General features: G+C 45.1%; 1 protein-coding gene across 1 annotated transcript; it reads left to right on the top strand.

Annotated features, from left to right (window-relative positions):
• Positions 1 to 942: 942 nt before the first annotated feature.
• On the top strand, positions 943 to 24,190 carry RAC2 (Rac family small GTPase 2). The gene is made up of 7 exons (XM_063133492.1): positions 943 to 1,078; positions 6,118 to 6,189; positions 9,720 to 9,837; positions 14,066 to 14,128; positions 14,492 to 14,651; positions 18,894 to 19,026; positions 23,119 to 24,190. Exons 1-6 carry the CDS (start codon positions 1,044 to 1,046, stop codon positions 19,022 to 19,024), a joined length of 579 nt encoding a protein of 192 aa, XP_062989562.1. The 5' UTR covers positions 943 to 1,043; the 3' UTR covers positions 19,025 to 19,026; positions 23,119 to 24,190.
• Positions 24,191 to 24,521: the final 331 nt, after the last annotated feature.

Here is a 24,521-nt window from a genome sequence, read left to right as displayed (position 1 = left end):
ATCTTTGCCTCAGGCAGAAAAATGTCTCAGGCTTACCCCGGAATTGGTATGGCTGTTCCATTGATCACATGGAAGTGGGGACCAGGGGCAGGGACAGATTATTGGCACCTGCCAAGGCCCACAACCCTGAATGAGGAGCCATTGTCAACCCTCGGGACCTCCTGGCGCTCCTCCTCCTTACTGTTGTTGCTTGTTCACCTGCCCTCTCCAAGTGTGCAATCAGTGAGCAGAGGGAGGAGATAGAGCAGCATCTTTCATTGGCCTTGTGCTCTCCTTCTAGGCAGTTGTACAGTTGGGGTCCAGAGAGAGAACACAAGTGAACTGACAGTGGGGACAGAAGCGAGGAGTAGGCAGACCTCTCAGGTAAGGGCCCACTGAGGGTACCTTGCTGAAAGGCCCCCCAAAACCTGGATTTGGCATTGGTATGGACAATGTTGTGGATAATTGCTTTTTTTTTTTTAAGGACGGTATTACACAGTAGTTCATTGTAACTTTTTAAGTGTCTTTTTAAAAATTGGAATTTTCTTTCCTTTCTCTCTCTCATCACCATTTCTCTCTTCTTTCAACATGGTGGCAAAGACAGCCATGAAGCCATTAGAAAAAAGAAGATGTCCTCTGTGTGTGTGTGTGTGTGTGTGTGTGTGTGTGTGTGTGTGTGTGTGTTCTCTCTCCGTCTGCTCTTTGGATGGTTCTTCCTGGGTAGAAGCTGCATAGCAACCTCTTCCCATACTGTCCAAAGCTTGGAGTCACAGAGTGTGATGAAAGGAAATGGTTAGCCATCTGGGGCATGAAAAGATAGAAATGTCTTTCAAACGGCATGCCCTTCCCCCCCACCACCACCAGCAAACAGTCACTGCTGGGGGAAGGGCCAAGTGGGCGGGTTGAGAAACATTCTCTCTTCCCTTTCCTCCCTAACCCACAACCTGCTGTTCAGTTCAGCTTCAGTTTTGACATAACTGCAGAAGACTTTCTGCCATCCGCAGGAAGCCATTTCCTTTGCCTGATACACTCGCTGGACTCCGTGGTTCCAATAGGCCACAGTCATGCAAGCCATCAAGTGTGTGGTGGTGGGAGATGGGTAAGTATCTACCATTCTTTTGAGGGACACGGGAGAGGGTGGGATGGTCCTTCAGCATTGTGTGTGCATGTGCGCTCTCTCTCTTGCTCTCTCTCTCTCTCTCTCTCTCTGACTCTCCATCTCTCTTTCAGAGAGGCCATGCAAGCATGAGAAGGGGCAGTGATTTGCATCAAGGGACGATAAGGGTGGGGAAATAACACTTCATGCTTTCAAAATGGAACATCAAGACAAGCTCCTTTCAGGGAAATGCTAGCCTGGCTAGAACGTGTGTGTTATTTCTGTGTCACAATTGCTGGCAGTGCTATTATTGGTGGTGAAGTCGGGAACAGAGTGCAGAGGACTATTGGTACATGGCCACTTTCTTTAAGCACTCTGGGGCAGATAGACATTTCACAGATATGGAATGCATCACTGAAACTTCCAAAGCATTTAACACAACTGTTGCATCCTTTGGGTTGGCACAATGCAAGCCTACATCAGTGCAGTCAATTCTCAATTTTCAGAATGAAGGTATGGACCTTCAGTTTGTGACCTTGTGTCTGGGGTGTGCTTTCTGTGCCTTGACACTCCTTCAACTCTGCACTGGAAATTGGCAAAACATTTGTTTCTAGGAGGCCTAGAACATTTGTAACTTGGAAGCCCAAGACGCAAGAAGTTTCTGAGGTTTATACTAGGACCCCTGTGACCCCTGGGGTGGAAGTTGAATGATCCCTTCCTGATGTCACTAGTCATAGACTAGTGGTCAGCGGCTGAAGGCTCTGAGGATAAAAGCAGCCCTTGGAAAATAGCATAGCCACATGTCCCACTTTGCAGAGGACAGTCCTCTTTGAAGGGCTGTCAGAAGTGAGTCTTCTATTTGTAGATGTCCTCTATTTGAAAGGCTATCCAACTCAAGTGCAGCTGAAAGATAAAGAACTATCAGAAGGGAAGCTGGGCCTTGTTGCCCATCAGCAGTTAGCACCATGACCATAGACTGAACAGGCACACATGTCTCTGGTCACAGCCTTCTCCACTGTATTTCCACTTAAATAGTAGTAATTATTTCTAAATTTGCAGTGATACATATAAATGGGCATATGTGTATTTTATGCAAATCTGTGTTCTCTTCTGTCCTCATTTTTTTGGTGATGCATTTCCTCCTCCTCCTCCTCCTCCTCCTCCTCCTCCTCCTCCTCCTCCTCCTCCTCCTCCTCCTCCTCCTCCTCTTCTTCTTCTTCTTCTTCTTCTTCTTCTTCTTCTTCTTCTTCTTCTTCTTCTTCTTCTTCTTCTTCTTCTTCCTTTTTTGCAATGTGCTAGTAGGCACCCTAAATATGCAGCAACCAGCCCAACAGTTTGCTATTCAGAAGCAAAGCATGGAGGAAATGGAGGGAGCCGCTTTGGGGCTTGCTACCAGACTACTGTGGCTATAGGGTGGGGCTAGGCTCTTGGCCTGACACACTCCTCTTCCTTTCTCAAAATGCCCCCCCAACTAAACTTCCTTGTTTATTAGAAAGGAGCCACGGTCAGAAGCCACCAGAGTTAACAAAAGAAAGAAGCACAAGAAAATGGGAGCATATTTTTTGGGAACACTTTGTGATGGATTAAGGGTATTTGCTAATACACAGTATTCTTTGTTGAGCCGAATCTTCACCTCCTTCCTGGTGATGTGCTCCGACTGACTCAAAAGCATATTCATTTCCACGAATTGAAATCAACTCATGAAAAATCTCTCACCTCGTCCACCTGTAAGACCTGCAGCACTGTGCATGTTAGCTCGGAGCTAAGCCCCACTGAATGTTGGGTGGCACTCGCTTCTAGTGAGTGTGCTTAGGGTTCTGCACCTTGGGTGGGTTCTGTGCATGAAGCTGCTCACAGCAGCACTCTTAACAGTCAGGCGCTGGAGAGAAGCCTGAAAGGAAATTCTGAGCTCAGTATCAAGAGGGTTAAACTTGTCCCCATGCTAGGGATTTTTTGTACTGATGTCACCTGGGCCGGTAGGAAACAAAAAAACATTAGCAGTGTCTGCAGTTTACCCTGGGCTCTTCCTCTTAATAAAGGCCTCAAGGAGGAAGTCTGAAAGTACACAGAGCTGCAGAACGCAATAGCAAAGAAAGCACAATTCTCTTGAGCAGGTGGAAGTGGAGGGTGGGGCAGCACAGGGGACGAGGTTCAATCTCCAGTTGACAGGATCAGGCAGTAGGCTGGCCTTCCCCAAACTGGTGTCGTCCAGGTGGGTTGGACTGCAATTCCGATCATTCCCAGACAGCCTGGCCATGGGCACCAGGTTGAGAAAGGCTTACTAGGTGATAGAATGGCCTCTGCTCGCTAAGACTCCAGAGAGGCACTGCCAATAGTTGATGGATCAACTGTCTGACTATAAAGAATCTTCATATCTGGGTGGGTAAGAATCATAGAATCATAGAACCACAGAACAGTAGAGTTGGAAGGGGTCCATAAGGCCATCGAGTCCAACCCCCTGCTCAGTGCAGGAATCCACCCTAAAGCATACCTTACAGATGGTTGTCCTGCTGACAAATGGTTGTCCAGCTGTCTTTTGAATGCCTTTAGTGTCAGATGAATGACCCATTTTTGCCAGGGTTGGATCCAGACAGAGTAGACATATTGAAACCAATGGAGCTTGACTTAGTCAAGTAACATCACTTTCAATGGTTCCAGTTACACCTGGTCTGGATCCAAATCACCATAAATATCTTACTTCTTGCCCTCATCCCAAGTATGTTTCTCCAGACGTAACCCAGCAGATGTCATTGGGTCTCATGTCGTTAGCATTGCATAGGATGGAAGCCTTAGAATAGTCTTTCCCAACCTGATGCCCTCCAGAGGTTGTGAACTAGAGTTCTCATCATCCCTGACCATGGCTGCCTTGGACTGAGCAGGATAAAATGAGTAGGCTCTTGTCTTTCTAACAGCCGGGGGGATGTGCAGACAAACCTTACTGCATCCTGGAGACAGGGCAGGCCCAAGGGATTTTGTTGCCTGAAGTGAAGGACAAGATGGCGCCCGCCCCGACTGCATGTATAAAAAACAACCACACAATTGAATCTCACCCCAATGCCTGCAAAGGGACAATATTCTCAACAGCACCTGAGGTCAGCAGGCTAGCTTAGAGGCTGCAGGCCAGAGTGGGTGATCTATATAGCTCTGCCCTCCAACACCTCAGTGCTGCCCCCCAGCAACTGCTGACTGGGGCAGCTACCTCACTCTCCCTAACGGTAGGGCTGGACCTGCATGGAAATGAATATGATCACCTCCAAAAATTTGCATGTTGCTATTAAAGTCACAGCTGCAGTGACCACTTGAACTGTTGGCGACCCTGGAAGAGAAACTTACCTTTGTAGTAGCTCTCCACAGTGTTGCTCTGGTGATAATTTGCCGCCTTTTAACTGGAGGAAATAAGGGGGCTTTAGTAGGTAGGCAGGGTCTCTTCCCAGTGGTAGAGGATCAGCCCTAGTTTGCCTCTGCCAATGGTAGAGACCCTAACTTGCCATAACCTGCCCCCTCTGGTTTGGCAATCTGCATGCAGAGCTGAGTTGCAACTGACTATCTGCCAACATTGGCATCCAAAATAAAGAGAATGTCAAGTCTTTTCTAGGGGTGAGAGAACTCTGGGATCTCCACTGCTGTTGGCCGCCCCCACAAACTGGGCCGCCTGAGGTTCACGAGCACTGGGAAGGTGCCCACTCTGGCTTCTGGCCCTCTCCCTTGCTGCATTACTGGTGGTCACATTATTGCAGTAGGGGAAATGTACAATTTCTGGAGCATCCCTTGCTTTAAAAGGGCCTTCCAGGGGCCCATCGGCATGGGGGCCGGGGGGGGGGGGAGGAAGATGTGCACTTTCTGGAGCCTCCGGAAAGTGCACATTTCCTCCGTGGTGCTGATGTCAGCGGCATCAACACTTTTAGTAGTCCCTTTAAGGCCCCCATTGGATGAGGGAGGGGGAGATACGTGCTTTCTGAAGGCTCTGGAAAATGTGCATTTCCCCTCGCTGTGTTAATGGCATCCACCATTAATGCAGCAGGGAGAAAGGAAGCCAGGCCAGAAGCCAGGGCAGACCCGTGCTGGAGTACCTCAGGACAGGGTCTGTGCTGGGGCTGGAAACACCTGACTCAGTCCATGGGGGCCGGACACAGGGTGTCCACTGCCCTCATAGACCGAGTCAGATGCTCACGCCCACCCTAATCTTTTCCAACATGCATGGGGTTCCTGTTGAATAAAAATTAGAGACCTCCACAGGGGATCCCCATATTATAATACTCATGCAGAGAGCAATCCTATGGCTTTAAGGAGGGGCGATAGGACAGTTCATTTTCCTGGATGTGAGGTTGCAAACAGCACTCCAACCTTGGACCCAGGAGTCAGAGCTCCCTCCCCCTCCTTATTTATTTATTTATTGCATTTCTGTACCGCCCAATAGCCGAAGTTCTCTGGCCAGTTCACAAAAATTAAGACCAAAGTATAAAACAACAGTATAAAACCATAATACAACCAAGGTAAAATCAGCAGCAATGCAGAAATACAAATTTCTTGCAGCTGGCACAGAGAGACCCACCCCAGCTGCCTCTTCTAGCTTGCAAAAGTGACCTCAGGGAGGAGGGAAAAGCCCCTCTCCCATTTTGATCAATGTCCAGGGGTCACACTATCACACAGGGCACTGGGCCAACTAACGACCTACTATGCGTAATCCGTGCTCTATACATCTTCTTTTGGAGAAGTACAATCTGCATATGTGTAAAGCGGGGTGTTGTCAGTGGTGGCACCCAAACTGTCAATTAACTTCCCCAGAGTTTCTGTTTGTTTGTTTCTTTGTTTGTTTTAATGGAAATGTATTCATTTATGTTGTAAATGAATGACTGTATGGAATGAATAAATGAATGAACATGGTGGCATCTTCTCATGCTTTCCTTCTAGAGTTCCTTACATGGAGGTAAAGCAAGGGGTGGGTGGGGGTTCCCTTCCTGTTTTGCCTTTGTTAGGGCCCGGGGAGGGGACATATTACAACAATGATGAGATGAGTTTTTTTCTCCTTTCTTTTTTTCCAGAGCTGTGGGTAAAACCTGCCTCCTGATCAGCTATACCACAAATGCCTTCCCAGGAGAATATATCCCCACTGTGTGAGTATCCTGCAGGGGAGAGGTAAAGGATTTGGAGAATGTGAATTTGAGCTTTAGAATTATTATTATTATTATTATTATTATTATTATTATTATTATTATTTATTTATTTATTTATATAGCACCATCAATGTACATGGTGCTGTAGAGAGTAAAACAATAAATAGCAAGACCCTGCCACATAGGCTTACATTCTAATAAAATCATAATAAAGCAATAAGGAGGGGAAGAGAATGCACCAAGCAGGCACAGGGTAGAGTAAAACTAACAATATAAAAGTCAGAACAAAATCAAGTTTTAAAAGCTTTAGGAAAAAGAAAGGTTTTTAGCTGAGCTTTAAAAGCTGCGATTGAACTTGTAGTTCTCAAATGTTCTGGAAGAGCGTTCCAGGCGTAAGGGGCAGCAGAAGAAAATGGACGAAGCCGAGCAAGGGAAGTAGAGGCCCTTGGGCAGGCGAGAAACATGGCATCAGAGGAGCGAAGAGCACGAGCGTGGCAATAGTGTGAGATGAGAGAGGAAAGATAGGAAGGAGCTAGACAGTGAAAAGCTTTGTAGGTCAACAGGAGAAGTTTATATTGGATTCTGAAGTGAATTGGAAGCCAATGAAGAGATTTCAGAAGTGGAGTGACATGGTCAGAGCGGAGAGCCAAGAAGATGATATTAGCAGCAGAGTGGTGAACAGAAACCAACGAACTGATGTGAGAAGAAGGAAGGCCAGTGAGAAGGAGGTTGCAGTAGTCCAACCGAGAAATAACCAGTGCATGAACAAGAGTCTTGGCAGAAGAGACAGACAAAATGATCGAATCCTGGCAATATTATACAGGAAAAAACGGCAGGATTTAGCTACTGTCTAATGAACTAATGAACTAATATGGAGTGCTGATGCTCCTAAACCACCCCATCTCTGCCTTTGGCCTGTGTTGAGAAAACGCCACCGGGGCAAGTTCCCATGGCTCAAGGAAATAGAGAATTAAATAATAGGGATGTGCTCTCTGCCCCGGAATTATCTGGTAACCGCAAAGATCCGTGGAGCATTCGATCTTCCAGAGCAGAGATTGCGCTTCCAAACGCATCGATTACTATCAGAGTGGAGGCGTGCCCGGTCGGAGCTTCTAACGTCTCCGAAATTATCTGACTGCTTTTTCAGGTGTCAGTGCTGTGTGTATGTGTGTGTGTGTGTGTTTCTGTCAATTGAATATCTCCATATTTAGAAGATAATGATATTGACATCTGTGGCCAACCAATTAGGGCAGAATCTACACTACTGTTTATAACGGTTTATAATGGTTATGACAACTGTTCAGGCCCAGGACACATTACAAATACCGTTTTCATACCGTTTTTAAAGTGTTATATCCTGCTTGGTGTAGATCGGCCCTAGGAATTGCCACAGTGCTGTCCGTGACTGTGTTCTCCTCCAATCACAGTGTTTGAGGGAGTGGGATGATGGGAGCTGTAGCTCAATAACATCTAGAAGGCCACAAGTTCCCACCCTTGGTGTAAAGGGTGTTGTTGTGTTTTGTGGGGCTTTTCTACACAAGACGTTTATTGTGCATTCATCATTCCCTGCTCATGGTTGTTTACGAGTTCTTTAGACAACATTGTGATCCTTCAGTTTTGCTTATGTGTCTAACCAGCACTTTCTTTGATTTTTTTTAGGGAAAGTGCAGCATTTAATTGTGAAAGTGAAAGGAAGTGCCATTTTCTCTTGTGTAGTTGAGTTATTCTGCTATACCACAGTGCCCTGTAGAGGTTATCTTCAGGGAAAGCAGGAAAGGAAATGCTGCTCATGCAGCGCTCTGATCTCTATTCTGCAATGAAACCAAAAGTAGATACAGCAGATTCACAGCCAATTAGCAACCTCACTTAGAAAAGGTCTTAGTATTCATACAGGGAGCTTATTTTATGGGGGAGAATGTGAAAATATGATGCATAAACACCACAAACACCACATTTAAAGAGTAGCAGTGCAGAATTCTACCACTTTGGTCTCATTTTACATCATTTGCAGAGTCACTGCGAGATACTCAGTCTTGAGTCATCATAGATGCTGTTCTAGTCCATTATAATCTGGAACACACTTTATGCATACAGCACAACTCTGGTCCAGAGAGCAGCAGGCACAGGGAAGGAACAACCATCTCACAGTAATAGGTTTGATGGACCAGAAACTCAGATCTCAGAAACTCATTAAATCTGTAGTGCTTTATCCTTCACAAACACACCATTAGCCCATAAAACACAGGCGAAGATCATGTAAAAATTAAGAAATTGTTAATAAAAAAAAACCCTTGGCCACTATTTTGATGGGTGAGTGGATAGAGAAGGTGGTATCAGTGCAAAGAGTACATGTTGGAAAAGGTGTTTCCAATCCCCTAAGTAGCAGCTGAGTGAAAAATAGCTGTTGAAAGTTCAAAGAGGGATGTATTTAGCCTTTCTGCTAATGTGTTTTATAACAAGCACTGGCTTGGATCCTAAGGTAAACTAACTTACAGAAGTTCATGGAAGGACAGTTTCTCAATAGCCTCTTCCCCTGCAACCAACTGATCGCCCCAATCACAAAAAACAAAATGAAAATTCCTCTCTGGAGTTTCAGGAGCTGTCCTGAACAATGTGGAATGGGGTGCAGAGAAATGCTAAGGGAGTGGGGAATGATCAAAAAATGGAACTTGGATGAGGTGTAGACAATGGTGATTATACAGTTTAGACCCTGAGTGGCACAGGATTTAATTGTTTCTGGCTGGAACCAGGAGTTCCTCTTTGTCTGTTCTGTTCTTGCTTAGCAAAGGCAATAAAGTTCTTGTTTGACTTCCTGACTAAGCCTTCCATGGCAGATCCTAAGATAAGTCAACTTAAAGAAGTCCACAGAAGGAAAGATCCCCATCCCACCCACCCCTCTCCCCTGCAACGTCCTCCTGAACCCCTTCTTGAGCTGTATGAAGTATATCTGGCCCATGTCATTTTTTGCATGCATTCAGTCAGTCCATCCGATTTCTGCATCAGTCTATAATTTTAAAGCACACACACACACATTTGCATTTATTTTTGTATATGATTTCCCCTAACGTACGCATTTCTGTATGCAGTGTTCCCTAATAGACTTATTTTTTTTATGCCACTTTTCCTAACCTAAGCATTTTGCTACACAATCTTTGAACCAAAGACTGTATCGCAACATTCAGAGAAGTTTACAATCCAGAGGACAATTCTGTATAGAATGCAATATAAATTTGTATTATGGTGGTGATTGTTCCAATCCATTTATAAATTTGGGAAATGCAAATTAGGTTGGTTTGCTTAAAAATGTGGGCCAAACAAAGAATTCTCTCCCATCTCTAACTCCATCTTACATTGATTAGTGGTGCAGGTGGCTGCAAGGAGTAAGAAGAGATCGGACAATTTCCTTTTGTGACCTTGCTTACGCTAACTTACCTGACGACCAAAGCCACAGTATGGGACCGCGACCCCTCTGTCTCAGATATCTCATGTTACTTTGAACTTGAATGACCAGACACATACCTCTGTTACAGATTTGATAACTACTCTGCCAATGTGATGGTTGATAGCAAACCTGTAAACCTGGGACTGTGGGATACAGCTGGCCAGGAAGATTATGACCGCTTGAGGCCTCTCTCCTACCCGCAGACGGTGAGTCACTTGGAGGCATTTTCCTCAGGCCTCCTCCTTATGCACTTTTCCACTGGGGTTTTGTCTGCACTGCAGGAGTGATGTTCACAATCTAACTTCATTAGGATGTTGATGAATGTTTCTCCATCTCTGCCATCTCCCAAGGCTCCCCAGAAAGCCTCACGTCTGCTTGTCCGATGAAAGTGGATCACCCACTTCTTTCAAATAACCTGGGGATGTATGAGATATTTGTTCCAGTTCATTTTTGAGCAGGACCAAACACAGGCTCAGAAGCAATCCATTGTTGAAGCGCCTACATTTCTGAGCTTGCAGGGGGTGGTTCGCGTATCCAGAAAAAAAATGTGTTCGACAGCATCTGTGCATTTGAAAAGCATTCATAAAATAACGCATTTTGGGGGGGGGGGGAATGGCCATAAATACACTTTGCATTTTGAAAAATGTGCGTGGATGTTCATGCAAAAAGAGAAGACCTCTCCACCCCAAGCTCACCACCTTCTGACTCAAAATGAGCTTTGAAATGGAGAGCTTCAGCAAGCTTGAGTTTGGCTGATTCACACATCCCTACAATACCCCAGTTGCATCAATGGGGCCATTGAGCAGGAGTTTTAAGCACTCAGCAAAAGGAGCAGCAGGGCTGGCATGCCACATTTTGAACCAGTACACCTCACCAGTGGAGGCTGGTGGCTCTGATCACAGTAGGGCAGTGTATCTGCTCTGGGTTTCGGTCAGAACCAGTCAGAACTCTAAAGGAGCTATCCAAGGTGCAGAAGCTCCTTTAGAGTTCTGGCTCATTCTGACTGGGGCCCTGCGATGCCTCTGAAATAGCACTGGGGCCATATGAAGCACCTTGGATTGCTCCTCTACAGTTCTGGCTGGTTCTGATTGAAACACAGAGTGGATCCACTGCCCCACTGATATCAGAACCACCAGCCTCTGCTGAACCTACTCATTTAGGGGGTGGTCCCTGAAGGACCATGAAGTCCTGAGTCTAAAATTACCAAATTGTGCCACTCACTGAGTTCTCAAGGCTGGAGCATTTGGCCTCCCTGGATGTCCATGTTATGCAATTATAGGTGCTAAGCAAATGCAAAGGAACTAAGGGAGAGAAGAGAGGCAAGGCAGAATACCTAGATAGTTGCCAGTGAGCAAAGGCAGCCCAAGATATTTCTGTGCTTGAGTCATAAAATCCAAATGGCCCCTAATGGGAGTGTAAATAGATACGGATAAATCCAATAATTGCCAATGTAGTGCCCTTTAATGGACCTCTAAAATCTGCAGCTTGGAATGGGCCACTTCACCCTAATGGCAGGGCTACTCTACCTCTGAAGAACAATGATGTCAGGCTTTGCTGCCCTTGAGAAAGGTTTTAATCCAATGCACTGGGCTTTTTGCGATTTTTATTCTGCAAGAATAAGTAGTCTTTCAGAGCAATCCAAATCTGAACTGATGTGAACTGCCACTGAGCCCCAGCTGCATCCCAATTCCTGCCAGAGCATAAATAACCTGGCCAGGGCAGGAGGTGTTTGTGTGTGTGTGTGTGTGTGTGTGTGTGTGTGTGTGTTTGTGGTGGGTTCCTGGTTTTTCTTCTGGTGGATCTCAGTGATTTCAATGGGATGGGAAATATACTGAAGCCAGCCTGAGGTTGGTGCAGATTGGAGGCCTGAGCCCGGAACCTCACTGGGGAATAGAAGAGCTTTGGATCCAGTGGATGAAAGCCACCTTCACTCTGTCCTACTCCCAGTATACCCTGGTGCAGGGAGGACCGCAGCCTACCACCAGTTGAAACAGCTCCAGGAGCTTAAGGAGCTTAGGGATGCCTAAGGAGCTTTCCACAATTGTAACTGGAGCCTTGAAGTGGGCAGACTCCCCCACCCCACTGGTGGAACTCCTCTACCTCAGTGGAGGGAGACCTCCCCAGCATCCTAACCCCCTCCAGCCAGCAGATCTAGGAGTTAGGTTTACACTCTTCTTCAGCATGGTAGCATGAGCTTTGGCTTGTGTTTTTCACCAGGGCTGGCCATACCTTTAGTCAGCTCAGGTGGCAAATGCTGGGAGGATGCAGCAAGTTGTGCAAGGAGAGAACTGTGCACCTTCCATCCTACTTTGCACCCCCAAAGCTAGACTGCTGCCTTCAAGTTCAGTGGAGATCGTTGTACCATCGTTCGTGTGATAGACGGATTCACCTGTCAGTCTAGTCAGAGTTTGTACATGGAATGGGAGGAGGCGCCATCTTGTCCTTTGCCTCAAGGAGCAAAATGTCTTGGGACGGCCCTGGCTTCCACCTCCTCCCCTCTCCCACCTGCAGACAGAAAGGAGACCAGGGCTTTTCAGCTTGAAACAGTTTATTAGAAGAACAAATGTAAGCAGGTGTGGCTTCTGTGCAAGAAAAGCTGCACCAGATAAAATGTCTTTTTCTTCCTAATTGTTAAAGGCTATGACTGAATTAAATGGGAGAGCTTGAACATGTTTTTTAAACTTTCCTACTTTCTAAGCTACTTTGAGCAACTCATAAAAACATAAGAGGAGCCCTGCTGGATCAGACCAAGGGTCCATCTAGTGCAGCCCTCTGTTCACACAGTGGCCAACCAGCTCTCAACCAGGAACCCTCAAGCAGGATGTGGTGCAACAGCAGCCTCCCACCCATGTTTCCCAGCAACTGGTGCACCTTAGGCTTACTGCCTCTGATACTGGATACATGAACTCCTTTTTATGGTGAAGGAAAGTGGTGTATGTCATCAATAAAATAAATAAATAAAACAGTTATTAAAAAGTTGCCTGCAAAATCCACCCCCCCCCACTGTAATGATCATTGGTAGAGGACTGCAAAAAATGAGGTAAAATGTTATCCTTTTCCGTGTCATCATTCTAATCTGTGATATCATCAGGTAGCCATATTTGATCGGCTACCTGACGCTATGACATGATCATACTGACTAGATGATCACTGATTGGCTGGATCACATGGCCAGCAAGAAGAACTACTCTCTTGAAAAACAAATTTCCAAGGAGCTGCAAAAAAGGAGCAGAATGGTGAGATGAGGCAAGGTTTGGGGGGGGGGGGATGTTCTCAGAGGACTGTTTTTCACACCAGAAATGCACACACACCAAAATTTGGCACACTCCTATTAAAGCCACAGAAATCCTGTCCTATTTTGCATATTGCCACCCTACTTAATAATGGTGTTGATAGTTAACAGCAATAATTGATATTGGTTAATGTGTAATGAGACCACTTATTTGTAATAGTAAATTAAAACCAAGGATTACACAGGAGCAAACAGGGGCAAGATCTACAAGAAGTGGGATAAGACACTTTGAAAATGGGTTGAAAACTGTTTATGGAGCATGTACTGCTATTTTAAAGCAGTAGTGTTGATCCTGCCAGGGTTAAAGTATTATGTTAAATTTCACAAACCACAATGTCAGGAATATTCAGCAGTGAAGGGAAATCAGATGTCAGTACAAGGATGATGAAAGAGCTAAAACCTTTAATTACATTGCTAATGACAGGGAATGTGGAATGGTGTGTTCTGAACTCGCAAGAAAAATAAATAGTTCTAACACTGTTTTCATCTGTATTGAGAAATATTGAATGGTAGCAATTAGGCAGATTCAGAGTCAGCTATATTAGCCAAACAACACATCATGGCTTGTGCAAGTTTAGCAGTATCCACAAACTAAGTAAGAAGCTCTCCCAGGTACCATAGGATTACTCTATAATCTGCATTTCTACATTGGGGTAGTCTTTGATATCTCTATGCAGTCTTCCTTTTCATTTAAAGTAAGGCAATTGTACAACACAATTAATTTAAATAAAGAGATGCTTAACCCCCGTTGAAATCAAAGGGACTCAAGAAGGCTTAAATGGATCATGCCCTTATTTTGTAATGCAATGAAAATCAACTGGTGCATGCAAATATTCATTTTGTGTTTTTTCCCACTGATTGTACATATTCAGGTTTCTTTATGTGGTTTCATGCACTGTTTTTAATTAATAACATTCTTCTGCATTCCTGAATTTCTTATTATCAGTTAAAGGGGGTGTAATAGTGGCTGAACTTACAATAAAATCTACTGAGATGTTGTGGGAAATGCCTTGAGCATTTGGCAAAGCGCTATAGTACTTGGTATATTGTGTTTCACAACATGGGACTTCTGGGAGAGCACTAACTTACACTGTCACTTTTCAAGTGTTTTCTTCTTCTTTTTAAAAATTTTCTGCCTACAGGATGTCTTCCTCATCTGCTTCTCTCTAGTCAGCCCTGCATCTTATGAAAATGTCCGTGCTAAGGTAAGGCTGTCCTGGGTTTGCACAGTGCAGAAAGAGGCACAAAGCACGCAACAGTGAACTTGGAATGTGTCTAAAACAACTACAAGGGGTGGGGGGAGAACATCTAGTGACCCTGAATATTTTGATCCCCCCTACAACTGGCTTGGTTATCTCCACTATGGCCTGATTGTAAGCTTCCTAGGAGCATCCCACTGGCTACTCTTAGAAACAGAATTCTGGATCCAGCCAGGGTGCCCTTATTCACTGTGAAGTGTTTGCTAGGTAGAGCTCATTGTTACAAAAAGACAGCCCAGTTTTTCTTTTTCTCTCCCTCTCCCCATGTCCTTTATCTCACTCCCTTGCAAATCTTGAACTTCTCTCTAGTGGTTCCCTGAAGTACGACATCACTGTCCGAGCACTCCCATGATCCTTGTGGGTACAAAGCTGGATCTCCGGGATGACAAGGACACCATCGAGAAGCTCAAGGAGAAGAAGCTGGCACCCATTACGTACCCACAAGGCCTTGCTCTGGCCAAAGAGATTGGTAGGTAACAGGGAGATGGCTTTCCTAGCCCTACATGACATGAGATGAATGCATGGAACTTAAGTCAGCTGCCTTATACTGAGTCAGACCATTGCCTGACCATCCAGCCTGGTATTGTCACCATTGACTGGCAGCAGCTCTCAAGCCTTTCAGCGAAGCAAGACACAGTTGTGTTCTGAAATCCACATTTTTGCAAGCTTTCCAATGGAGCTCATCTCAGGGGTGGGAGGGATGTGCATAAATGCCCGCAAAATGCATATGTCTGAGAAAAGTATGCACAAAACAGTATTTCTGCATTATCAAGAAATTGCAAGAAATTTGCATTTTAAAATGTGCACAAAGATGCATATATTCATGCGTACATTACCAAAAAAAAATGTGCATACTGCCAGATAACGTGTGTCATCCGCAATGAATGCAAGTGGTGATAAAGGAACAATGAGGCAGAAAAACAATGAGGAATCTTGAAGCACCCTAAATCTGGCTTGCTGAGCCTGGTGCATTTTTCAGAATTCTTGACCAATAGCCATGCTGGCTGGGGCTGATGGGAGTTGAAGTCCAAATCACCTGCTGGACACCAGGTTGGGGAAAGCTAACTTAAAGATGAAATGTGTAGCTTGGGAGGAAATATGTGCAAAATATACATATTTAAATGCCATTTTTGTGCTTTAAAAAAAGAAAAAAAATGCAGATTGATGTGGAAACAGATTTATGATTGAACACATGTGAAAATGACATGGACCAGAAATAGAATGATCTGTCTATCCCTGCTCCACCCAACGTTCTGGGGAACTCTTGTATATATGCCTGATGACACCATCTTAGAATAGCTTCCTTCCTTTTGCTATCAGAACAGACCACATGTGGGCCATAAAATGGCAGAACAGGCTGCTGAATGAGGAAGGCAAAAACCTTTTGCCTCAGATGGCAAGAAAGCGAAAGCCAGTCCTGGAGAAATCCCACGACTCTGCTTATTTTCTTGCCGAGACTGTGGGCCCCATTGGTAGTTCTTCCAAGTGCTTCTAGATAAGCCCATTTGTTTGTGAACACTGGAGCTGCTGATATTAGCAGACTTCCTCTTTCTCCTCTCCTCTCCTCATCTTTCTATGGCCGGAAGGACGTCTTCAAGAACTAACAGTTGAAATGTTCTTCAACCACAGCTTCCTTTTCCTGTTCTGTGATATGAGACTAACCAGCGAACACAGAGTTTTACTCTAGGTCTTTCTTAAGTCCTTTTCTCTAATTGTACAGGCACTGTACATTCTTTCCTAGATGGGTGGGAGATTGTGGGATACACAAGGCAGAGAGAACGGACAGGTGGCATGCCTTAGATGGCCAGTGTGAGTGAGTGTGTGTGTGTGTGTGTGTGTGGTGGGGGGAACTGCTGTCTGGGCACACAGACAAAAATACCTGTTCCAGTCCATAAAATATTTCCTTTTCAGTCAGTCTAGTATTCTCTTCTTCCAGAATAATAGCAGACCCATAGTGTGCCTGTTATATTGATATTTATATTGCTATACTACAAAAATAAGTCTATACTACTTTCTTCTTCTGTTTGTCTATTTTGGCTCCCTTCTACGTCAACCGGAGAACTATTGGCACAGGACAGCTTTCCCCAGCCTGGTGCTCTCCAGTTGTTTAGGACTTTGGCTCCCATCAGCCCCATCCAGCATGGCCAATGGTCAAGAAACCTGGAAGTTGTAGTCTAAAACATATGGAGGGCACCCAGTGGGGAAAGCTGGCATAAGTCCACTTGTAAAGCACGATGATCAGTAAACATTTCCATGGGCATCAAGTTACAAAAAGTATCAGCCTAAGCAGGGCCAGCCCTACCATTAGGCACAGTGAAGCAACTGCCTCGGGCAGTAGAGGCTGCACACAGCTGGTCCTATCCCCACTAAGCTAGCCTGTTGCTCTCATGTGCAGTACAGGAGACTGTCCCACTGCCTGTACTGAAGTAAGTTTCAACCACCAGTTCACTTAGCTCCTGTACTTGGAGTTGGAGGGTGCCATCTTGACTTTTGCCTTGGGCAACAAAATGACTTGGGCCAGCATTCATTACTCTGAAAAAAATATAAGGAGAAGGGTGGCCACCTACACATTGTCAAAAAAGAGGAAATGCAGCCGCAGTCAAGAGAGAGGAGAGGGATGGGCAGAAGAGGACACCATTTTTCATACAACCTGCATATGCTGATTTATATTCCTAGGTACAAATTTAGGCAGAATTACCATAATTTAAGTAGAAATACAATACATAGTGGGGAAGACTGTGACCCATGTGCCTGCTCAGTCTGTGGTCCGCGTGCCCACTGTTGATGGGCAACTTCAAGACCTCTGCTGACTGTCACTTTTTCTTATGGTTATGGACCTTTAAAGTGGACTGAGGTTGGGCATCCCTTCAAATAGCAGAGGCTGCCTTCAACCAGAGGAATGCCCTCTGTGAAATATGCACATGTTTTTCCTTAGGCATAAGAGGATTTACCCACCCACCCCCACGATCTGCACCTCTTTTTTTGTTTCTCTTGCCTGCTGTGCCTTGCTGCGCCCCGCTCCCCCTGATCTCCAGTTTAACTGAGAGAATTTCTAAAATTCACTCCAGGATTGGAGCATGTGCAATTTTTGACGCCGCTTTCAGTCCCTTCATCCCATTTCCATCTTTTCCTCCTCTGTGTTACTAATGTGCACATAGGCATGACCTAAGCACTGCAAAGAAGCTACTTCAGTGTGATCAGATATACAGTTGCATCGCAATGCTTTTCGTACCATGCTTTACTGAGGGACCCATATGCTCCTGCACTTCATAACACTACATCATGGTATCTTGACACAACAGAAGCCCTATGCAGCTACAAGTGTAAAGCCCTTGTCGCCACGGGCGCTAGTCGTCCTGCTCTTTTCCTGCCTTTTCGCCCCTCAGTCCTCTCATCACAGAGGGTCCCATGAATAATGCAAATGTGGCTCATGCATAGGGAGTCCCTTCTCTGAAATTTGCATGCCGTGCATTCCCTCCCACTCCCTCATGCGCCCCGATTGCCCGTCTCTGTCCCTTTTCCTTCCCCACTGGCTGAGACAGCCAAATCACATGGCTACGCCTGGAGCCCGCCTTCATGCCATACTGATTGGCCAAGCTGGGCTGTTGGTCATCCTGTTGGCAGAAGAGCTGCTCTGCTTTTTGGCATGGAGGGAATTAATTGCTTTTAAAGCTCAAGCTTTGAACTTTTTCAAACTTTCAAAATTTTGTGCATGTCTGCACTGCTCAAGCTTCCCTTTAAAACAAAAATGAGCAAAATCAGTCTGGTAGATCTTGAGTAGTAAGATCTTACTTACTCTAACGTATTCTTATATAAGATTCATGCGTAGGACTAAAGTGGGGGTGGAGTATGTGCCAGCACTTATGCTCAGAAACCTTCTCTCATTGAGCATGATGATCTGCATAGGAGCCATCCCCACTGAGGGTGGCAAGAGGCAAGGGAAGAAAGACTCAGTTGCTCCTCCCAGCACAGGCCATGTCCTTGGCTTTGTGCAGCATGCGACATCTCCCTGGAAGCTGCTCAGGTGGGGCTGGAATAAGCAGCCATTCTTCCTGGCACCAGACAAATTCCCCACTAGCCAGATCCCCGCTGTTATCTCTCATCTCAGATAACAGCAGGGATTCTTTTATAGGGGATTCCTTCAAGGGATGGGGGTTGGAGGCCAAGCCCCGCCCCCCTGGGGGACTCGTGGAGGTTCCAAAGGCCAGATGACAAACCCACAGACTGGAGTTTCTGCATTCCTGGTGTAGGGAATCCCCTGCTGCGGAGAGACTGTGTGATCAGCTCCTATGGGCTATGTTGGTATGAAGTAACACACGGTGTCCTCTGAAAACAACATTCCAACTTTTTTAAAAAAAGGAATTTTTCCCCTTGCTATTTTTTCATTGCAACTTCTTGTACATTTTCTGGAGGAGGGAACCTAGGTCAGTATTTGTAGAAAATCTACTATGAAGAGCAAGCAAGAGCCTAGTAAAAATGCTGAAATCTAGCTTTATATCACTTAGGCTGCAATCCTTCTAAACTCCATGGCACTTACCTCTGAGTAGATGGCACAGGGATGCATAGATGTTAGTGGTGGATCCAGCCTGGAACGCCGGCAGTTGCCCAACGATGCTATTGTGGTGGCACCGAGCTTGGTAGTGGGGCTAGAAAAAGAAACTCCTGCAGTCTCACCCCTTCCCCTAAAGCGGTGGCTTTCTTATATTCACAGAGGCAGTGAAGTACCTCGAATGCTCAGCTCTGACCCAGCGCGGCCTGAAAACGGTGTTTGATGAGGCTATCCGGGCGGTTCTCTGTCCGCAACCCACGAAGACAAAGAAAAGGGGATGCATTGTCCTTTAAGGGTAAGTAGCGAAGGGTTTCCTCCCCTTGAGTCTGCATCCAGAATTGGTCAAGTGCAAGAACAGTAGAGGATGGTGGCTCTGATGCCAGTGGGTTGGTGAATCCACTCTGGGTTTCAGTCAGAACCAGGCAGAACTCTAAAGGAGCTCAGTGCTTTGGATAGAGTTCTGACTAGTTCTGACTGGAAACCAGAGTGGATTCACCACCCCACTGACAGCAGTCCCACCAGCCTCCACTTCCAGAGGAACCTTCGAACCCCAGGAACTTGGTAAACCTGTTCGAAGGGGAGTCCTCTTGAACCTCAACTTCCATGTGATTCTTTGCCCCAGGCACCCCTTCCTTATGACCATTGTGCTATTTTGGGAACTCTACCATGAAAAAGCCACCTTTTATGCAGTTCCTTAAATATGCCCTGGAAAGACGGCTTGATGACCCAGCACTAGAGATCTGAAACTTGGTACCTCCCGATCCAGAAGTATACTTAAATGAGGGCCAATCCATGTGATGAAACTGGAAAGATGTAAATACAGAGCCAATTTGAGCTTGATATGTCAAGCGCTTCCTGTTCAGTCTCCCAGTTCTTCCATTCCTTTCCCCGAACCACTCCCATTTTCCCGCAACACTCACCCAGCATTCTGTAACCATTGAGCATGCCCAGTTCTCACCAGGGGCATTGCTAGACACCTTAAAAGATTCTGGGCCCAGGCCCATTGGGACACAAATCTGCATGAAATCTGCATATGCCAATTTATATCTCTAAATGCAAATGTAGAAAATCATTAACAGGATTTATTTAAATTTGCAGGAGGCAATGCCAGCCCATTCATTTCTCACCCAAATAGCCTAAATAGGATAAATTCTTCAATTAATGTGTACCCTGACCCCGCACATCTCAGACAAAGCTTACTTGCCAAGCAGGGCAAGATTTCTTGTGGGGAGGGATGTTGCTGCATATGGGAAGGAGACAGTTAACCCTTCCTTCCCCAGCTGCAATCCCCCTTAAAAATTCCCCCCTGTATGGCACTTATGCTGAGAAAAATAAAAACTTCCATTGGCACCAACAAACAGTCAGCATTCTGTGAAATCCAGGGCCCTGGGGAATGCATTCAGACGCAGGGCCCTATGGGCACAAGCCTAGGGTGATCATATGGAAAGCAGGACAAGGCTTCTGTATCTTTAACAGTTGTATTGAAAAGGGAATTCCAGCAGGTGTCATTTGTATGCATGCAGCACCTGGTGAAATCCCCTCTTCATCACAACAGTTAAAGCTGCAGGAGCCCTGCCCTCTTTTGTATCTGGTCATGCCAGGCAGGGCCCTGCAGCTTTAACTGTTGTGATGAAGAGGGCATTTCACCAGGTGCTGCATGCATACAAATGACACCTGCTGGAATTCCCTTTTCAATACAACTGTTAAAGATACAGAAGCCCTGGCCTCCTTTTCATATGGTTGAAATATGAAAGACTACACAAGTCTATCAATGTCCCTAGTCTCTTGGGGGTGGTTTTGCCACCTCCAGGTTATTTTTCTAAAGATTTTTTTTTCTACTTCTGTGAACCATGGGGTTTCCCCAAGCATATTAATACTGTGTGGGTGGTACTATTTTGGCTACTTAGTAATAGCATGCGCTGCCTAAAATGAGGACTAGAAGGAATGATACTGTATTTCTTTGATTGTAAGACACCATCAATTGTAAGACGCACAGTAATTTCAGTACCACCAAAAAAACAAAAAACCTAAGACACACCCGTGATTCTAAGATGCACCCCATTTTTAGAGATATTTATAAGGGGAAAAAAGTGTGTCTTAGAATTGAAGAAATATGGTATATGAGAGAAAAGCCCACACATCCTCCCCATCACCACCACCACCACCTACCTGGGCCCAGAACTAGCTCTCCCCCATCCCCCTTCTCCCTTGCTGGTAATAGAAATCCCCTGATAGTATCCCCATACAGGATACTATTGCTTCTTTGGCATCAAACACAAAAAGAAACTGTTCTCCCAGCTAAGCCACAATCAGCCACCACCTCGATATCCTAATCTAGACTCCAGCAGTTTGCAGCAGGACTGGAGAAATTGAGGCCGTCCAGATGTCGATGAACCGCTACTCCCAACATTTCTTACCACTCGCCAAGCTGTCTAGAGCTGATGGGAATTGGAGTCTGACAATATCTGGATGACCACAGGTTCCTCAGCCTTGCTGTACAGGTTGATCTCTACAGAATAAGTTGATCTCCAGTTTTACTTGCTCTCGGCAGAGGAGGGCAGAGGAGCCAACATATTTCTGTGGAACTGAAGCAAGAAAAAGGAGCTGATGGTGAATTCCCATTGGTCTTCATGCAGAACAGTGTGCATTAGTGTCAGAGTATGTGCAAGCTTCTATCAATCACAACCAATCAATCATTTACTGTTACAGTCAATGACCCTATGGAAAGGAGGACAGGGCTCCTGTATCTTTAACAGTTGCGTAGAAAAGGGTATTTCAGCAGGTATCATTTGTATGCATGCAGCACCGGGTGAAATTCCCTCTTCATCACAACAGTTAAAGTTGCAGGAGCCCTGCTTAGTGTGACCAGATACAAAAGAGGGCAGGGCTTCTGCAGTTTTAACTGTTGCGATGAAGAAGAAATTTCACCAGGTGCTGCGTGCATAACAAATGACACCTGCTGAAATTCTCTTTTCTACACAACTGTTAAAGATACAGGAGCCCTGTCCTCCTTTCCATAGGGTCACCCTAACCAGCAGTGGCATACATAAATCACTGTTGAGAACCTGTTGTAGCAGAATATGCACTGCAGTGAATAGAATTGATAAGAATTTATTGTATCCTGTAGGTGTGACTAATTCTGTATGTATGTGTAGTGAGATAACTATGAGTAATGAAATATATTCTTAGAAATAGAGGGAGGCTGTCATGAACGGGTCGGTCAAGTGCTGGAAGCGGCACGTAGCTTAATTCAGCAGTGATACCTCCATCTGGGTGTTACTGGTATCAGTGGCAGACCAGGCTACATTGAGAAAAATGGGAATGGTGGTGTGACCAGGTCCAAACCTGAGGATGAGGTCATTAGCATCATGAGGGTTATAAAAGGCCAGGGTTTCATCAGTTTGAGAGAAAAACCCTGGGAGTACGAGAAACCCGCCATACGTGCGTAGGCTGGCTTTGCCCTCAATGCCCTCCATTTGGCTAAATATGAACCTTTGATGTTGACTGTTAGATTAAGAGGAACCCAGGTTTTACTGAACCTAGGTTGTGTTACGTTATCAATATGTTTGCTACTATCTTCATTTTGCTTTTAGTGATTATAACTTGTGTGTATTTAAGAATGTTTGTGATCTGCCTCATCTTAGGTAAATCGTGTCATTCCCTTAGACTGTTTGAGCAATAAAAATGTATTCTTTGACACCATGTTTGTGTTGCCTGGCTTGAGGGAAGTTTCAGGGACCCATATTCTTGAAGCCCAAATGCTTCATAAAGATTTGAAAATCTATCACTGAATGGGATCTTTCCTTTAAAGCTGTTGTATTCCCTCTTGATCTGGTGAATCTCAAATACACCTGTTTAATTTGGGAAACAAAAAAACTAGGCGGAAGGAACAGGAAGGAGCTACTGATGTCACTGTAACCCTCCAGACATTGCTGCACTCCAGGTCCCATCATCCCTCATTGCCCATGTTGATTGAGGCTGATGGGAGCCCAACAACATCTGGTGTGCCATAGCTCACCTATCCCAGACATAAATGGGCACTGCCCTCCTTTGAAGCTGGGCAGGTAGTTGCAGTTTCCACCAGAAGGTGGGCATTTTTATTTTTTATTTTGCAGATACCCAAAATGAGGAAGAAATGTAATCTGTAAGCTTTATTTCCTCATTTTTTATTTGTCTAAGCAGCAGGCAGGTCTTCAGTGAACTTTACAGACTGTGAATGGAGCATCCACTCACTAGAAATCTCCGATTTTCTCTTCCTCTTAAAACTTGTAATGACAACCTGGAGCTACCCACTGTTTAAGAAAGGGAGTAATGGTGTGGGGAGGGGGGCACACAAGAAACTCCTAATTATGAACTGCAGAGACTGACCCCTTTCTTTCGTATACAGATTCCAGATTCTGCCCCTTCACCTCTTGGACTGACCTCGACTAGGTGGCTCAGAGACGGAATACTTTGGCACCAGCTGGATTCTTTTCCTGTACCTCTCTGAGAGACCCCAGTATTATCTTGGGGTGCTTTTGCACTAGCTGTTAAGTCTACTCCCTCTGTTAAGTCTACACCCACATGACATTATTGTGCATCTGTTGCATTCCAGAGTTTTCTGATTGCCTTGTGTTTTTCCAGACCTGACGTGTGGCTTTTTATTATTATTATTATTATGATTTTTAAAAAACAAAATCCATTTGTGCTGTAGTACCAGCATGCCCAGTAGTGAAAGGAAAAGCATTATTTGGGCTTTTGAAGGCTTCCGTGCCATCTGCTTCTGTTTTGCAGGTACAGCCTGTTTATTGCTTTTTGTTGATGTGGGTTGGGGTGGGTTTTTTTTTAATGAATATTTAAAAAGATTAAGGTTGTCCAAATTGCCCCAATGTCAGGTTCTCTATTTGTGTGTGTTTGGGGGGGGGGGTCTTCTAATTATTCATTTCCTCTCATTATGCTTTACTTGTTTTAATGGCAGCCTAGTGCTGTAAAAGTGCTATTTCAGGATTAACAAAAGCAAAGAAAAAATAATCTCAAGAAACAAGTAATTAATTCCTCCTCCCCCCCCCCAGTGGGAAGAGAAACTGACACTGGGCAATTTAGAGATGCTGGTTAGAATGAATCTCCCAGCCCTTTGCAACGTGAAGGAATAAAGCTGGCAAGAGGAGGATTTCAAATAGTGTTAGAAACAGCCTTTGCTGAATGGATCTTACTTCCGAGTAGGTGTTATAGAATGATCTTGTCCATGGGGAAGGGCATTTCTGGATAATACTGTGGTTTGTAAAAAGTGCTGTCTCAAACCTTTGTTTTTTTAAAAAAAAACCCACATCCAGTTGATTGAGGAAAAGCCATGCCTCAGCTGCGTCACTAAAGGGCTTTAGTATGGATGCACTCATATTCTATGAAATCTCTCTACACAGCTTATCTGCCACTGATCATGGCATAGAAATTAAGACTCAATAAACTCTCTGCTCTTCTCACCAGTTTCTTGTGTTGCTTCCATAGTACTTTGGTACAGAGAGGGGTTTTCAAAGCTGGACTGCTTGCACAGTGACGTGTTTGCTACTTCGCTAAAAAGCCATAGCTGTTATCTAATGCATCGAGTCTCCTTTTGCACAGTGGCCTAAGGGCTCTAGCCTAAAGCAGATAATGAAACTGGAATTTTGGGGAAGTTCAGTGGGAATATAACCTAGCTGCTTTGACTGAACTTTGGCTGAAGGAGGTGTGTCATGCCCCTGATAGGCGGGGGCTATGACCACCCTTGCCTCAAAGGGCACAACTCTGACTCTTGGCATAAGCAAGTCAGGTGCC

Source organism: Elgaria multicarinata, chromosome 9 (genome assembly GCF_023053635.1).
Source record: "Elgaria multicarinata webbii isolate HBS135686 ecotype San Diego chromosome 9, rElgMul1.1.pri, whole genome shotgun sequence".
Lineage (NCBI taxonomy): Eukaryota > Metazoa > Chordata > Lepidosauria > Squamata > Anguidae > Elgaria > Elgaria multicarinata.
This window is presented reverse-complemented; position numbering and strand designations above follow the sequence as displayed.